At 48.3% G+C, this 17,347-nt stretch overlaps 1 protein-coding gene across 5 annotated transcripts in view; it reads right to left on the bottom strand.

The window, feature by feature from the left end:
* The window catches only part of GXYLT1 (glucoside xylosyltransferase 1), a 262,151-nt gene that overhangs the window by 231,794 nt on the left and 13,010 nt on the right, over positions 1 to 17,347 (bottom strand). For 4 of the 5 annotated variants that reach the window (XM_063927318.1, XM_063927319.1, XM_063927317.1 and 1 more), the window contains exon 2: positions 15,538 to 15,630. The exons of the other annotated variant lie outside the window; for it this stretch is intronic. In XM_063927318.1, the coding sequence (XP_063783388.1) occupies positions 15,538 to 15,630 (93 nt within the window). The remainder of the gene's footprint in view (positions 1 to 15,537; positions 15,631 to 17,347) is intronic. 5 annotated transcript variants of the gene reach the window in all.

A 17,347-nucleotide genomic window follows, 5' to 3' on the forward strand; every position in this document is an offset into this window, starting at 1 on the left:
CTCGTGCATTGATGCACTGACACTTGGCCTGGTTTTAAGAGTTTCCTGACTAGCTCGGATAACTCCCTGGCCTTCTCCTCCGGGAGAAACACCTTTTTCTGGACTGTGTCCAGAATCATCCCCAGGAACAGTAGACGTGTTGTTGGAATCAGCTGTGATTTTGGGATATTTAGGATCCACCCGTGCTGACGTAGCACTACCTGAGATAGTGCTACTCCGACCTCTAACTGTTCCCTGGACCTTGCCCTTATCAGGAGATCGTCCAAGTAAGGGATAATTAAGACGCCTTTTCTTCGAAGAAGAATCATCATTTCGGCCATTACCTTGGTAAAGACCCGTGGTGCCGTGGACAATCCAAACGGCAGCGTCTGAAACTGATAATGACAGTTTTGTACCACAAACCTGAGGTACCCTTGGTGAGAAGGGTAGATTGGGACATGGAGATAAGCATCTTTGATGTCCAGAGACACCATATAGTCCCCTTCTTCCAGGTTCGCTATCACTGCTCTGAGTGACTCCATCTTGAATTTGAACCTTTTTATGCAAGTGTTCAAGGATTTTAGATTTAAAATTGGTCTCACCGAGCCGTCCGGCTTCGGTACCACAAACAGCGTGGAATAATACCCCTTTCCCTGTTGTAGGAGGGGTACCTTGATTATCACCTGCTGGGAATACAGCTTGTGAATAGCTTCCACTACCGCCTCCCTGTCGGAGGGAGACGTTGGTAGAGCAGACTTCAGGAACCGGCGAGGGGGAGACGTCTCGAATTCCAATTTGTACCCCTGTGATACTACCTGCAGGATCCAGGGGTCCACTTGCGAGTGAGCCCACTGCGCGCTGAAATTCTTGAGACGGCCCCCCACCGTGCCTGAGTCCGCTTGTAAGGCCCCAGCGTCATGCTGAAGACTTGGCAGAAGCGGGGGAGGGCTTCTGCTCCTGGGAAGAGGCTGCCTGGTGCAGTCTTTTTCCCCTTCCTCTGCCCCGGGGCAGAAATGAGTGGCCTTTTGCCCGCTTGCCCTTATGGGAACGAAAGGACTGAGTTTGAAAAGACGGTGTCTTTTTCTGCTGAGAGGTGACCTGGGGTAAAAAGGTGGATTTTCCAGCCGTTGCTGTGGCCACCAGGTCCGATAGACCGACCCCAAATAACTCCTCCCTTTTATACGGCAATACTTCCATATGTCGTTTGGAATCCACATCACCTGACCACTGTCGCGTCCATAACGCTCTTCTGGCAGAAATGGACATCGCACTCACTCTAGATGCCAGGGTGCAAATATCCCTCTGTGCATCTCGCATATATAGTAATGCATCCTTTAAATGCTCTATAGTTAATAATATACTGTCCCTATCCAGGGTATCAATATTTTCAGTCAGGGAATCCGACCAAGCCACTCCAGCACTGCACATCCAGGCTGAGGCGATTGCTGGTCGCAGTATAACACCAGTATGTGTGTATATACCTTTTAGGATATTTTCCAGCCTTCTATCAGCTGGTTCCTTAAGGGCGGCCGTATCGGGAGACGGTAACGCCACTTGTTTTGATAAGCGTGGGAGCGCCTTATCTACCCTAGGGGGTGTTTCCCAACGCGCCCTAACCTCTGGCGGGAAAGGGTATAGTGCCAATAATTTATTAGAAATCAGCAGTTTTTTATCGGGGGAAAACCACGCTTTATCACACACCTCATTTAATTCATCTGATTCAGGAAAAACTACTGGTAGTTTTTTCACACCCCACATAATACCCTTTTTTGTGGTACTTGTAGTGTCAGAAATATTCAATGCCTCCTTCATTGCCGTGATCATGTAACGTGTGGCCCTACTGGACATTACGTTTGTCTCCTCACCGTCGACACTGGATTCAGTATCCGTGTCTGGGTCTGTGTCGACCATCTGAGGTAACGGGCGTTTTAGCGCCCCCGACGGTGTCTGAGACGCCTGAACAGGCACTAATTGATTTGCCGGCTGTCTCATGTCGACAACAATTTTTTGCCAAGTGCTGACACTGTCACGTAATGCTTTAAATACGACCATCCAGTCAGGTGTCGACTCCCTAGGGGGTGACATCACTAACACAGGCAATTGCTCTGCTTCCACATCATTTTCCTCCTCATACATGTCGACACAATCGTACCGACACCCAGCACACACACAGGGAATGCTCTGAAAGAGGACAGGACCCCACGAGCCCTTTGGGGAGACAGAGGGAGAGTTTGCCAGCACACACCAGAGCGCTATATATATATATATATATATATATATATATATATATATATATACAGGGATAACCTTATGTAGGTGTTACTCCCTTTATAGCTGCTGTTTTATATTAGCTGCCAATAGTGCCCCCCCTCTCTTGTTTTACCCTGATTCTGTAGCAGGACTGCAGGGGAGAGTCTGGGAGCCTTCCTTCCAGCGGAACTGTGAGGGAAAATGGCGCTTGTGTGCTGAGGAGATAGGCTCCGCCCCCTTCATGGCGGCCTTTTCTCCCGCTTTTTTTAGGAAAACTGGCAGGGGTGAAATGCATCCATATAGCCCAGGAGCTATATGTGATGTATTTCTTTAGCCATATAAGGTTTAAACATGTTTTATTGCGTCTCAGGGCGCTTCCCCCCAGCTCCCTGCACCCTCAGTGACCGGAGTGTGAAGTGTGCCGAGAGCAATGGCGCACAGCTGCAGTGCTGTGCGCTACCTTATCTGAAGACAGGAACGTCTTCTGCCGCCGATTTCTCCGGACCTCTTCGCTCTTCTGGCTCTGTAAGGGGGCCGGCGGCGCGGCTCCGGGACCCATCCAGGCTGAACCTGTGATCGTCCCTCTGGAGCTAATGTCCAGTAGCCAAGAAGCCCAATCCACTCTGCACGCAGGTGAGTTCGCTTCTTCTCCCCTTAGTCCCACGATGCAGTGAGCCTGTTGCCAGCAGGACTCACTGAAAATAAAAAACCTATTTAAACTTTTACTTCTAAGCAGCTCAGGAGAGCCACCTAGCATGCACCCTTCTCGTTCGGGCACAAAAATCTAACGGAGGCTTGGAGGAGGGTCATAGGGGGAGGAGCCAGTGCACACCAGCTAGTCTAAAGCTTTTACTTTTTGTGCCCAGTCTCCTGCGGAGCCGCTATTCCCCATGGTCCTTACGGAAGTCCCAGCATCCACTAGGACGTCAGAGAAAGGAGGATGGATATGCAGCACTCCCTTCACAAAAGTCTGCACCTCTGACGGCCAATTCCTTTTGAAAGAAAATAGATAAAGCCGAAATCTGTACTTTGATGGAACCCAATTTCAGGCCTGCATCGACGCCTGCCTGCAAAAAATGGAGAAAACGACCCAAGTGAAATTCCTCCGCAGGAGCAGTTTTGGTCTCACACCACGAAACATACTTTCTCCAAATACAGTGATAATGTTTCGCCGTCACCTCCTTCATAGCCTTAAGGAGAGTGGGGATGACCTCCCCAGGAATACCTTTGAGCTAAGATTTGGCGCTCAACTTCCACGCCGTCAAACGCAGCTGCGGTAAGTCCGGAAACACGCATGGACCCTGCAGTAACAGGTCCTCTCAGAGGAAGCGGCCAAGGATCTTCCACTAGTAATTCCTGAAGATACGGATACCAGGCCGTGCGTGGACAGTCTGGAACGACGAGAATCGCCTGAACCCTTGCTCGTCGTATGATCCCCAGCACCTTTGGAATGAGAGGAAGCTGAGGGAACACATACACCGACTGAAACACCCACGGAGTCACCAGGGCGTCCACTGCACTGGCTTGGGGGTCCTTTGACCTGGAACAATACCTCGGAAGCTTCTTGTTGAGGCGAGACGCCATCATGTCTATCAGAGGAATTCCCCAACACTTCGTCACCTCTGCAAATACCTCTTGGTGAAGAGCCCACTCTCCCGGATGGAGATCGTGTCTGCTGAGGAAGTCTGCTTCCCAGTTGTCCACGCCCGGGAGGAAGACTGCTGACAGAGCGCTCACGTGCTGTTCCGCCCAGCAAAGGATTCTTGTGGCCTCCACCATAGCCGCCCTGCTCCTTGTTCCGCCTTGACGGTTTACATGTGCCACCCCTGTTATGTTGTCCGACTGGATCAGGACAGGCCGACCCTAAAGAAGGCTCTTTGCTTGTAGTAGGCCGTTGTAAATGGCTCTTAACTCGAGAACATTTATGTGGAGACAAGATTCCTGGTTTGACCATTTCCCCTGGAAATTTCTTCCTTGGGTGACTGCGCCCCAGCTTCGGAGTCTTGCATCTGTTGTCAGTAGGACCCAGTCCTGGATTCCGAATCGGCGCCCTTCTAGAAGGGGAGAGCTTTGTAGCCACCACAGGAGAGAAATCCTGGCCCTGGAAGATAGACTTATTTTCCGGTGCATGTGCAGGTGAGACCCGGACCATTTGCTCAGCAGATCCCACTGAAACACCCGGGCATGAAACCTGCCAAATGGAATAGCTTCGTACGCCGCAACCATCTTCCCCAGAACCAGAGTACATTGATGAATCGACACATTTGTCAGCCTCAGAAGCTCCCAGACCATTGTCTGTAGTTCCAGAGCTTTGTCTTGCGGAAGAAACACTCTCTGTAACTCCGTGTCTAGAATCATGCCCAGAAAGGGCAGCCGAGTGGCCAGAATCAACTGAGACTTCGGCAGATTTAGAACCCAACCGTGTTGTCGCAGAACCGACAGAGACAAATCCACATTTCTTAACAATTGTTCCTTGGACCTCGCCTTTATCAGGAGATCGTCCAAGTACGGGCTAATTGTAACCCCTTGTTTGCGAAGGAGAACCATCATTTCCGCCATGACTTTGGTGAAAATCCTCGGGGCCGTGGAAAGCCTAAACGGCAATGTCTGAAATTGGTAATGACAATCCTGTACCGCAAATCTGAGGAAAGCCCGATGCGGAGGATATATCGGGACGTGTAAGTAGGCATCCTTTATGTCGACTGACGCCATAAAATCCCCCCGCTAGGCTGGAGATCACAGCTCGAAGAGATTCCATCTTGAACTTGAAAACTTTCAAGTATGGATTGAGGGATTTTAGGTTCAGAATCGGTCTGACCGAAGCGTCCGGCTTCGGTACAACAAAAAGGCTCGAGTAGAACCCCTCCCCCCGTTGGGACGGGGGAACGGGAACAATGACCCTCTGTTGACACAACGTTTGTATAGCTGCATTCACCACCTCCCTGTCCTGAAGAGACACTGGCAAGGCAGAAATGAAAAAGCGGTGAGGGGGCATCTTCTGAAACTCCAGCCTGCATCCCTGAGACACTATGTCTAGGACCCAAGGATCCAGGCCTGATAGAACCCAGACCTGACTGAAGATCCGCAGACAGCCCCCCACTGGCCCGGACTCCCTCAGGGGAGCCCCAGCATCATGCAGTGGCCTTGGTAAAGGCGGGGGGAGGACTTTTGGTCCTGGGCGCCTGATACTGCAGGTGACTTTCTTCCCCTTCCTCTACCCTTTGAAGTGAGAAAGGATGAGCCTTTTCCTCGCTTGTATTTATTGGGTCGAAAGGACTACATCTGCTGATGGGGTGCCTTTTTCTGTTGTGTGGGAACATAAGGAAGAAAAGATGACTTACCCGCAGTCGCAGTAGACACCAGGTCAGCCAGGCCGTCACCAAACAAGACACTACCTTTGAAGGGAAGAGCTTCCAGATTTTTCTTGGAGTCGGAATCCGCATTCCATTGATGGATCCACAGCGCCCTCCTGGCCGAGATCGCCATGGCATTGGCTCTTGATCCCAAGAGACCAACATCCCTCGCCGCATCCTTCAGGTAATCTGCAGCGTCCTTGATATAACCAAGCCACCCCATGCACCTAGATATAGCGCTAGGGACCCCAAATATACAGAGACGCCTTGATGCGGCTTTGGGGCTTATTCACACATTTGCGCAAATATGTGTAACGAAGATCTCTGAATTCTGTTATCATGTGGAATTTATATCTGGTTACGGTTATGATTCAGGGTGCTGGGGGAAACAAATGGCTTTTGTTCTTGCTTAGAAATACCCCTCCCTTTCGAGCACCTTAATTATATCACTAAGCTAATTGAGCATCTACCAATATATGTGTTTGTTGTGAGAGGCAGAGAGGTTCCTGCAATAGGAAGAGGTGCAGGCCCTGACATGCCACAGGGAGCATTATGGGGTTGCTCCAAGGTAGGTAGCTCTTAGCTTAGACATATTGTAGTAAGGAGCCATTATCATGTGGCTCCTTGCTGGTTAATCTTAGACCCAGATTGGGGTAATGGAGGTGTGAGGTGTGGTGCCTCTGGACTGGCTAAGCTGGATGGCCTTAGTGTGGCATACCTTTACATTCTATTAACACTTTTCACTTATTAATTTCTCTATTTTAATTGCATTTCATATCACTTTCTCTATAGCTTCGGCTTCCTAAATACTAATTTATTAACACTATAGTTTTTTCACTGGTATGCCACGCTGGGCTTTCTGGCTTATGCTGGTGTTTTGGGGTGCCACACCATGCACCTAGATATAGCGCTAGGGACCCCAAATATACAGAAACGCCTTGATGCGGCTTTGGGGCTTATTCACACATTTGCGCAAATATGTGTAACGAAGATCTCTGAATTCTGTTATGTGGAATTTATATCTGGTTACGGTTATGATTCAGGGTGCTGGGGGAAACAAATGGCTTTTTTTCTTGCTTAGAAATACCCCTCCCTTTCGAGCACCTGAATTATATCACTAAGCTAATTGAGCATCTACCAATATATATATAACCAAGAGTCAAAAGAACATTATCTTTATCAAGGGTATCCATATCAGAAGCTCAATTATCAGCCCATTTAGCAATAGCACTACTCAACCATACCGACGCCACAGCAGGTCTGAGTAATGCACCCGTATTAACGAAAATGGCCTTCAAAGACGTCTCCAGCTTACGATCCGCCGGATCCTTGAGAGGCTGCCGTGTTAGGGGACGGAAGCGCCACCTTCTTAGACAAAACGGGATAAAGCCTTGTCGACATTCGGAGACGACTCCCATTTTTCCCTGTCATCAGAGGAGAAAGGATAAGCCATGAAAATTCTCTTGGGAATCTGCCACCTTTTGTCCGGCGACTCCCAAGCCTTTTCACAAAGAGCATTCATTTCATGAGAGGGGGGAAATTTCGCCTCAGGCCTTTTCCCTTTAAATAAACAAATCCTTGTTTCCTACACCGCAGGTTCGTTAGAGATACGTAAAACATCTTTAATAGCCACAATCATGTACTGAATACTCTTAACTAGCCTTGGGTGTAAAGTAGCCTCATTGAAATCGACATCGGAATCAGAATCCGTGTCAGTATCCGTATCTACCATATGGGTAAACTAACGCTTTTGTGACCCTGACAGGGCCTGCACCTGAGTCAAAGCATCCTCTATGGATTTCCTCCACACCTGTGTCTGAGACTCAGATTTAGCCAACCTCTTAGACAATGAGGCCACATTTGCATTAAGTACACTTAACATAGTAACCAAATCAGGTGTCGGCTGTGCCGACAGAGCCATCTCCAGCCACGTTTCTGCACCCCCAGCAACCTCCTCCGGGGAGGAACACTCAGCCTCAGACATGCCGACAAGTAGTACTGACACACCCACACACACACAGTGCCTCAGCCAGGGGACAGACCCACAAGGAAGCCCGGAGAGAGAGAACACAGAGGGAGTATGCCAGCTCACACCCCAGCGCCCATATATCACACCAAAACAATATATGCTGATAGCGCTGTTCTTAATTAAAAATAAGCACCAAAATATCTGTCCCCACCCCCCGTTCTGCTCCCTTTTACATGAATGGAGCCTGGAGGTCCCGGGCCAGCGTCTCATGCAGCGGCTGCGGATGAGAGAAAATGGCGCTGGTGAGCTGTGCGGCTAAGCCTTGCCCCTTCCCGGCGCGCTTCAGTCCCGCAAAAATTCAAACTGCTATGCTGGCGGGGGTATGGAAAACGGTGCCCGGGCACCGAAAATGCCTGTCTGCCAGCCCTTTAAGACCCCAGTAACATGCTGCCCAGGGCGCTCCCCCCCCCCCAGCGCCCTGCACCCGCAAGTGCCGTTGAAGTGTGTGGGAGCATGGAGCGCAGCGCTACCGCTGCTACCTCGTTACTGAAGTCTTCTGCCGTCTGATGTCTTCGGATCTTCACATACTCACCCGGCTTCTTTCTTCTGGGAGGGGGGTGACGGCGCGGCTCCGGGAACAAGCAGCTAGGCGAACCAAGTGATCGAACCCTCTGGAGCTAATGGTGTCCAGTAGCATAAGAAGCAGAGCCCTTCACTAAGTAGAAGTAGGTCTGACTTTTCTCCCCTCAGTCCCACGATGCAGGGAGCCTGTAGCCAGCAGGTCCCCCTGAAAATAAAAAACCTAACAAAAGTATTTTCTAGAGAAACTCAGTAGAGCTCCCCCCTAGTGTGTGTCCAGTCACTCCTGGGCACAAAGTCTAACTGAGGTCTCGAGGGCGGGCATAGAGGGAGGAGCCAGTTCACACTCAGTCAGTGTCTTTTTAGTGTGCCCAAGCTCCTGCGGATCCCGTCTATACTCCATGGTCCTTTTGGAGTCCCAAGCATCCTCTAGGACGTAAGAGAAATTTAGATTTGGGTGAGGTGTGTCCAAACTCAAATCTAAATTGCAGTGTAAAAATTAAGCTGCCCAGCATTTGTGGTCTACATGCAAAATAACACAAACTTTGTTCACATCAAAACTAAGCATATGCACTATCCATAAGGAAAGCAATGTTCCTTATGGATAGTGCATATGCCCACATTGAGTTCAAAACAGCAATGCTTAATATTTTTTTTTTAATTAATCCTGTTACCAATGCCATTATAGGACATAAGTATTGATTTTAATAATAAGAATTTACTTACCGATAATTCTATTTCTCGGAGTCCGTAGTGGATGCTGGGGTTCCTGAAAGGACCATGGGGGAATAGCGGCTCCGCAGGAGACAGGGCACAAAAGTAAAGCTTTTACAGGTCAGGTGGTGTGTACTGGCTCCTCCCCCTATGACCCTCCTCCAGACTCCAGTTAGGTACTGTGCCCGGACGAGCGTACACAATAAGGGAGGATTTTGAATCCCGGGTAAGACTCATACCAGCCACACCAATCACACCGTACAACTTGTGATCTAAACCCAGTTAACAGTATGATAACAGAGGAGCCTCTGAAAGATGGCTTCCTAAACAATAACCCGAATTAGTTAACAATAACTATGTACAAGTATTGCAGATAATCCGCACTTGGGATGGGCGCCCAGCATCCACTACGGACTCCGAGAAATAGAATTATCGGTAAGTAAATTCTTATTTTCTCTATCGTCCTAAGTGGATGCTGGGGTTCCTGAAAGGACCATGGGGATTATACCAAAGCTCCCAAACGGGCGGGAGAGTGCGGATGACTCTGCAGCACCGAATGAGAGAACTCCAGGTCCTCCTTTGCCAGGGTATCAAATTTGTAAAAATTTACAAACGTGTTCTCCCCTGACCACGTAGCTGCTCGGCAGAGTTGTAATGCCGAGACCCCTCGGGCAGCCGCCCAAGATGAGCCCACCTTCCTTGCGGAATGGGCCTTAACAGATTTAGGCTGTGGCAGGCCTGCCACAGAATGTACAAGTTGAATTTTGTTACAAAACCAACGAGCAATCGACTGCTTAGAAGCAGGTGCACCCAACTTGTTGGGTGCATACAGTATAAACAGCGAGTCAGATTTTCTGACTCCAGCCGTCCTTTAAATGTATATTTTTAAGGCTCTGACAACGTCCAACAACTTGGAGTCCTTCAAGTCGTCTGTAGCCGCAGGCACTACAATAGGCTGGTTCAGGTGAAACGCTGATACCACCTTAGGGAGAAAATGCGGACGCGTCCGCAGCTCTGCCCTATGTCGAATGGAAAATTAAATAAGGGCTTTTATAAGACAAAGCCGCCAGTTCAGATACTCTCCCGGCCGAAGCCAGGGCCAGTAACATAGTCACTTTCCATGTGAGATATTTCAAATCCACATTCTTTAGTGGTTCAAACCAATTGGATTTGAGGAAATCTAAAACTACATTTAGATCCCACGGTGCCACCTTAGGCACCACAGGAGGCTGTATATGCAGTACTCCTTTGATAAAAATCTGGACCTCAGGGACTGAGGCCAATTCTTTGTGGAAGAATATTGATAGGGCCGAAATTTGAACCTTAATAGATCCCAATTTGAGACCCATAGACAATCCTGATTGCAGGAAATGTAGGAAAACGACCCAGTTGAAATTCCTCCATCGGAGCACTCCGCTGCTCGCACCACGCAACATATTTTCGCCAAATACGGCGATAATGCTTCGCGGTGACTTCCTTCCTTGCCTTTATCAAGGTAGGAATGACTTCTTCTGGAATGCCTTTTCCTTTTAGGATCTGGCATTCAACGCCATGCCGTCAAACGCAGCCGCGGTAAGTCTTGAAAAAGACAAGGACCCTGCTGAAGCAGGTCCCTTCTCAGAAGTAGAGGCCACGGATCGTCCGTGACCATCTCTTGAAGTTCCGGGTACCAAGTCCTTCTTGGCCAATCCGGAGCCACTAGTCTTACTCCTCTTTGCCGTATAATCCTCAATACCTTTGGTATGAGAGGCAGAGGAGGAAACACATATACCGACTGGTACACCCAAGGTGTTACCAGCGCGTCCACAGCTATTGCCTGCGGATCTCTTGACCTGGCGCAATACCTGTCCAGTGTTTTGTTGAGGCGAGACGCCATCATGTCCACCATTGGTTTTACCCAACGGTTTAATAGCATGTGGAAAACTTCTGGATGAAGTCCCCACTCTCCCGGGTGAAGGTCGTGTCTGCTGAGGAAGTCTGCTTCCCAGTTGTCCACGCCCGGGATGAATACTGCTGACAGTGCTATCACGTGATTCTCCGCCCAGCGAAGGATCCTGGCAGCTTCTGCCATTGCCCTCCTGCTTCTTGTGCCGCCCTGTCTGTTTACATGGGCGACTGCCGTGATGTTGTCCGACTGGATCAACACCGGTCTTCCTTGAAGCAGAGGTTCCGCCTGGCTTAGAGCATTGTAGATTGCTCTTAGTTCCAGAATGCTTATGTGAAGAGACTTTTTCAGGCTCGACCACACTCCCTGGAAATTTCTTCCCTGTGTGACTGCTCCCCAGCCTCTCAGGCTGGCATCCGTGGTCACCAGGATCCAATCCTGCATGCCGAATCTGCGGCCCTCCAATAGATGAGCCTCCTGCAACCACCACAGAAGGGATACCCTTGTCCTCGGCGACAGGGTTATCCGCAGGTGCATCTGAAGATGCGACCCTGACCATTTGTCCAACAGATCCCTTTGCATGGAATCTGCCGAAAGGGATTGCTTCGTAAGAAGCTACCATTTTTTCCCAGGACTCTTGTGCATTGATGTACAGACACCTTTCCTGGTTTTAGGAGGTTCCTGACCAGGTCAGATAACTCCTTGGCTTTTTCTTCGGGAAGAAAAACCTTTTTCTGAACTGTGTCCAGAATCATCCCCAGGAACAGCAGACGAGTTGTCGGCATTAATTAGGATTTTGGAATATTCAGAATCCATCCGTGCTGCTTTAGCACCTCTTGAGATAGTGCTAAACCCATCTCTAGCTGTTCTCTGGACCTTGCCCTTATTAGGAGATCGTCCAAGTATGGGATAATTAATACGCCTTTTCTTCGAAGAAGAAATATTATCTCGGCCATTACCTTTGTAAAGACCCGAGGTGCCGTGGACAAACCAAACGGCAGCGTCTGAAACTGATAGTGATAGTTTTGTACAACGAACCTGAGGTACCCCTGGTGTGAGGGGTAATTGGAACGTGGAGATACGCATCCTTGATGTCCAAGGATACCATAAAGTCCCCTTCTTCCAGGTTCGCTATCACTGCTCTGAGTGACTCCATCTTGAACTTGAACTTCTTTATGTATAGGTTCAAGGACTTCAGATTTAGAATAGGCCTTACCAAGCCATCCGGCTTCGGTACCACAAATAGAGTGGAATAATACCCCTTCCCTTGTTGTAGAAGAGGTACCTTGACTATCACCTGCTGAGAATACAGCTTGTGAATGGCTTCCAAAACCGTCTCCCTTTCTGAGGGGGACGTTGGTAAAGCAGACTTCAGGAAACGGCGAGGTGGCTCTGTCTCTAATTTCAACCTGTACCCCTGAGATATTATCTGCAGGATCCAGGGATTTACCTGCGAGTGAGCCCACTGCGCGCTGTAATTTTTGAGACGACCGCCTACCGCCCCCGAGTCCGCTTGCGAAGCCCCAGCGTCATGCTGAGGCTTTTGTAGAAGCCGGGGAGGGCTTCTGTTCCTGGGAAGGAGCTGCCTGTTGCTGTCTCTTCCCTCGTCCTCTGCCTCGTGGCAGATATGAATAGCCCTTTGCTCTCTTATTTTTAAAGGAACGAAAGGGCTGCGGTTGAAAGGTCGGTGCCTTTTTCTGTTGGGGAGTGACTTGAGGTAGAAAAGTGGATTTCCCGGCCGTAGCCGTGGCCACCAAATCCGATAGACCGACCTCAAATAACTCCTCTACGCATCGCCTGTCCACTGTCGTGTCCATAAAGCTCTTCTGGCCGAAATGGACATAGCACTTACCCGTGATGCCAGTGTGCAGATATCTCTCTGTGCATCACGCATATAAAGAAATGCATCCTTTATTTGTTCTAACGACAGTAAAATATTGTCCCTGTCCAGGGTATCAATATTTTTGATCAGGGACTCTGACCAAACTACCCCAGCACTGCACATCCAGGCAGTCGCAATAGCTGGTCGTAGTATAACACCTGCATGTGTGTATATACCTTTTTGGATATTTTCCATCCTCCTATCTGATGGATCTTTAAGTGCGTCCGTCTCAGGAGAGGGTAACGCCACTTGTTTTGATAAGTGTGTTAGCGCTTTGTCCACCCTAGGAGGTGTTTCCCAGCGCTCCCTAACCTCTGGCGGGAAAGGGTATAAAGCCAATAACTTCTTTGAAATTAGCAGTTTTTTATCGGGGCACCCCACGCTTCATTACACACGTCATTTAATTCTTCTGATTCGGTAAAAACTACTGGTAGTTTTTTCACACCCCACATAATACCCTGTTTAGTGGTACCTGTAGTATCAGCTAAATGTAACATCTCCTTTATTGCCAAAATCATATAACGTGTGGCCCTACTGGAAAATACGGTTGATTCGTCACCTTCACCACCGGAATCAGTGCCTGTGTCTGGGTCTGTGTCGACCGACTGAGGCAAGGGACGTTTTACAGCCCCTGACGGTGTTTGAGGCGCCTGGACAGACACTAATTGAGTGTCCGGCCGCCTCATGTCGGCAAACGACTGCTTAAGCGAGTTGACGCTATCCCGTAATTCCACAAATAAAGGCATCCATTCTGGTGTCGACCCCCTAGGAGGTGACATCCTCATATTTGGCAATTGCTCCGCCTCCACACCAATAACGTCCTCATACATGTCGACACACACGTACCGACACACAGCAGACACACAGGGAATGCTCTATACGAAGACAGGACCCACTAGCCCTTTGGGGAGACAGAGGGAGAGTCTGCCAGCACACACCAAAAAACGCTATATATGACAGGGATAGCCTTATGATTAAGTGCTGCCTTATAGCTGCTTTTATATTAATATATTGCCATTTATTCTGCCCCCCCTCTCTGTTATACCCTGTTTCTGTAGTGCAGTGCAGGGGAGAGACCTGGGAGCCTTCCTGACCAGCGGAGCTGTGACAGAAAATGGCGCCGTGTGCTGAGGAGATAGGCCCCGCCCCTTTTTCGGCGGGCTCGTCTCCCGCTATTTAGTACATTTAGGCAGGGGTAAATATCTCCATATAGCCTCTGGGGCTATATGTGAGGTATTTTTAGCCTTTTTAAAGGTTTTCATTTGCCTCCCAGGGCGCCCCCCCCCAGCGCCCTGCACCCTCAGTGACTGCCGTGTGAAGTGTGCTGAGAGGAAAATGGCGCACAGCTGCAGTGCTGTGCGCTACCTTAAGAAGACTGCAGGAGTCTTCAGCCGCCGATTCTGGACCTCTTCTTGCTTCAGCATCTGTGAGGGGGCCGGCGGCGTGGCTCCGGTGACCATCCAGGCTGTACCTGTGATCGTCCCTCTGGAGCTTCATGTCCAGTAGCCAAGAAGCCAATCCATCCTGCACGCAGGTGAGTTCACTTCTTCTCCCCTCTGTCCCTCGTTGCAGTGATCCTGTTGCCAGCAGGAATCACTGTAAAATAAAAAACCTAAGCTAAACTCTCTAAGCAGCTCTTTATGAGAGCCACCTAGAATTGCACCCTTCTCGGCCGGGCACAAAAATCTAACTGGAGTCTGGAGGAGGGTCATAGGGGGAGGAGCCAGTACACACCACCTGACCTGTAAAAGCTTTACTTTTGTGCCCTGTCTCCTGCGGAGCCGCTATTCCCCCATGGTCCTTTCAGGAACCCCAGCATCCACTTAGGACGATAGAGAAATGAAATTGTGTAAACTCTGCATTGTTATTTTACATTTATACGGTTGTAAAGTTTGAGAATAAATTTGTGACAATTACGAAAAAGGGGATAGGAAATATATCCACTGGGGGGGGGGTCTTTGTAAATTTGCCTGCCACCACCCGTTAACAATTTGGGTCTACGGACAGGTGGAGGTGCGTGACACCCCAGGCATATTTTTTCAATAAAATATTTAAGTATATTTTTAAGAATACTCTCTAAACAAGTAAATGAAAAAAAAAGAAAAAAGAAAAAAAAAAAACAGTAACAACAACCACCCTACAATTTGACCTTTTTTTTTTTTTTTTTTTTTTTCATTGAGGTGGGAGTGTGCTGAACTGGCTGTTAAGTGGTCAAATAGAATATTGTTGTAACGAGCCACAGTGCTCTGCAATGACAACCTGGGACATATAAGGTAGACAGAAAAAGCGTAAATGTGAAAACATGCAGTATAGCGGTCAGTAACGTGCAGTGGGGTGAGGCAGAGCCTTTCCTGTCATACTTACATTTGTACCAGAGTTTTGACTGTATAAAGTATATGAAAAATACAAAGAATATGTTTAGAATAAAGCAAAGAAGATATTTCAATCATTTTTATAGCCAAAACTCTGGAGTAAAAAGTCTATGGCAGGTGAGGCAGTGCCCCCCCTGCTTATCTTTTTCGCACATCTCTGATCAACTCTCACCAAATTTCCAGGAGTTTATACTGCTGTACCTGTGTATAATGACCAGATGCGCCCTATGACTCATATTTTATGTGTAAATCTGGCTCTGGTGCTAGCTAGTGCCTTCTTAGCCTTTTAGCTCACCGCACGTCCCTGATTAGAGGTCACTACTCTGGAGTACTTATATACCCAGCAGGAAAGGGTAGCACTGACAACAGAAGCCAATGTGATTTAAACATAAACGAACTGCCTTTAAATTATGCTGCAAATATGGGAGTTACTGATCCAAATGAGAATGCACACTAAAAAGGGATCAATTATATATTTTATATTTTAGCAAAGTTAACTGATGAAGTGGGCAACTATTTTGATAGAGTAGATCCATAAAACCAACATGTCCTACCTAAATGCAGCTTCCCATAAGCAGTCCTTTCCACATACACCAGTAGGCAGCATCCAATACGGATTCCAGTAAGTGACAGAGGAATCCTTACACCTGACAGAGACACAAACGTTTCCAACTATTAGAAAGTGCTGGCTTTAAGATCTAAACGGTGATAGCGTAAGAGTCCTGCAGTAACAAATAAAACACTGCATTGGCCTCTTCATTGGCCACTATGAGTTTACACCTCAATGACTAAAAAAAAATATGTTTATTTTATTTTCAATGCATGGATTTTAAATCTGGGCTAGAGCTTTATTCCCTAGTCCATCTTAAGGATTCTATTATTCTTTATTTATATGAGGCCACAAGTGATCCGCAGCACCTTACAAAGTACAGAACAAAGCAAGAAAGTGACTTACAATAGAAAACATTGCAGGACAGGCACATGGTTTATAAATATTGCTGCATCAGCAGTCATAAAACCCAAATAAGCAGCAGGGCTGTAGATCCCGGAGACAATGGTGTAAGTGAGGGAAGGAAAAGCACATTAGAGAAGAAGGCCATGCTCGTGAGAGCTTACAAACTAAAACAATTATTCAAATATCCTATTTATTTGAAACACAAAAGCTTCCAACAAATGACATACAAATTGTAAATTGTAACATATGCTACAGACCAGGATATACCGGCCTGCAGCCTCATGCTGCTGCATGGTCACCTATGCATGCCTCTAATACCATTGTTTGGAATACATACGATATCCCGGCAGACGGGATGCAGGCTGTCACTATACTGACAGCGGCATCCTGTCTGTCGGAATCCCGGCAGCAAGTCCCCATGACGTATAAACGCTGACAATGGCATCCCGACTTGGTAAATCCATTCCCCCTCAATTGAATTTTGCCTGTGTATGTTGGATTTCTGCCTGTAGAAGTAGGTGGGATAAATACTGACCCAGCAATACAGATTCATTCACCTGTGTGTGACTAAAGAAATAATCAGAACGTGACCCTGTCGGGGGTTCCTGAGGACTGGGGTTGGAAACCACTGCCCTAAACAAAGTTCTCATTTATCAGTCTGTTATGTGAACTGAGGGTGTGTACACATGGTAAGATATTTTCTTGAGATTTTGACTATATAGTCAAAATCTCAAGAAAAGTTAGTGCAGATCACAAGGTGAAAGTCACCTTGCGGTCCTGCCAGGTCGGCATCGCAATAAAAGATAGACTGTGCAGGCAAGTCAATCCTTGCTAGATCGGTGTACTATCTAGTTCATCTCACAGGTCAATGACATCTCACATGAGCCAAAATCGTAAGCACACATAGTCCATATCTCAAGAAAAGTTAGTCAAAATTTGTGCTATCTGGGCTCCGGGGAGATCAAGGGAAATCGCAAGTAAAAATCGGGCATAGCAAGGATCTCACCACTATGCCGCTCCATTATCTCCAGCGGTGAGGTTACTCGCAGTCACCGCTGACCGCAAAGTTCCCACCATTGAAGATAATGGAGCGGCAATGCTATGCGCCGTCTGACAGCTCAGACGCGCACAGCCAATCAGGAGAGTGCCACGACGTGGCGCTCCCTGATTGGCTCAAGGGACCCTCTGTGACAGGAGAAACGGGGGGGGGGGGAGTCTCAGCAGTCAGGGAAAGGGGTCCCATGTGTAAACATGGGACCCCTATCAGTGCGTGGATCGGGGGGGGGGGGGGGGGGGGGGGGGGGGAGAGTCTCAGCAGTCAGGGAAAGGGGTTTTCCGCTTTGTTTTTTTGCCAAGTACGTGGATTACAAAAGAGAGGAGGATAGATCTACACTGGATTATGGGGAGTA

Source organism: Pseudophryne corroboree, chromosome 6 (genome assembly GCF_028390025.1).
Source record: "Pseudophryne corroboree isolate aPseCor3 chromosome 6, aPseCor3.hap2, whole genome shotgun sequence".
In the NCBI taxonomy this organism is placed as follows: Eukaryota; Metazoa; Chordata; class Amphibia; order Anura; family Myobatrachidae; genus Pseudophryne; species Pseudophryne corroboree.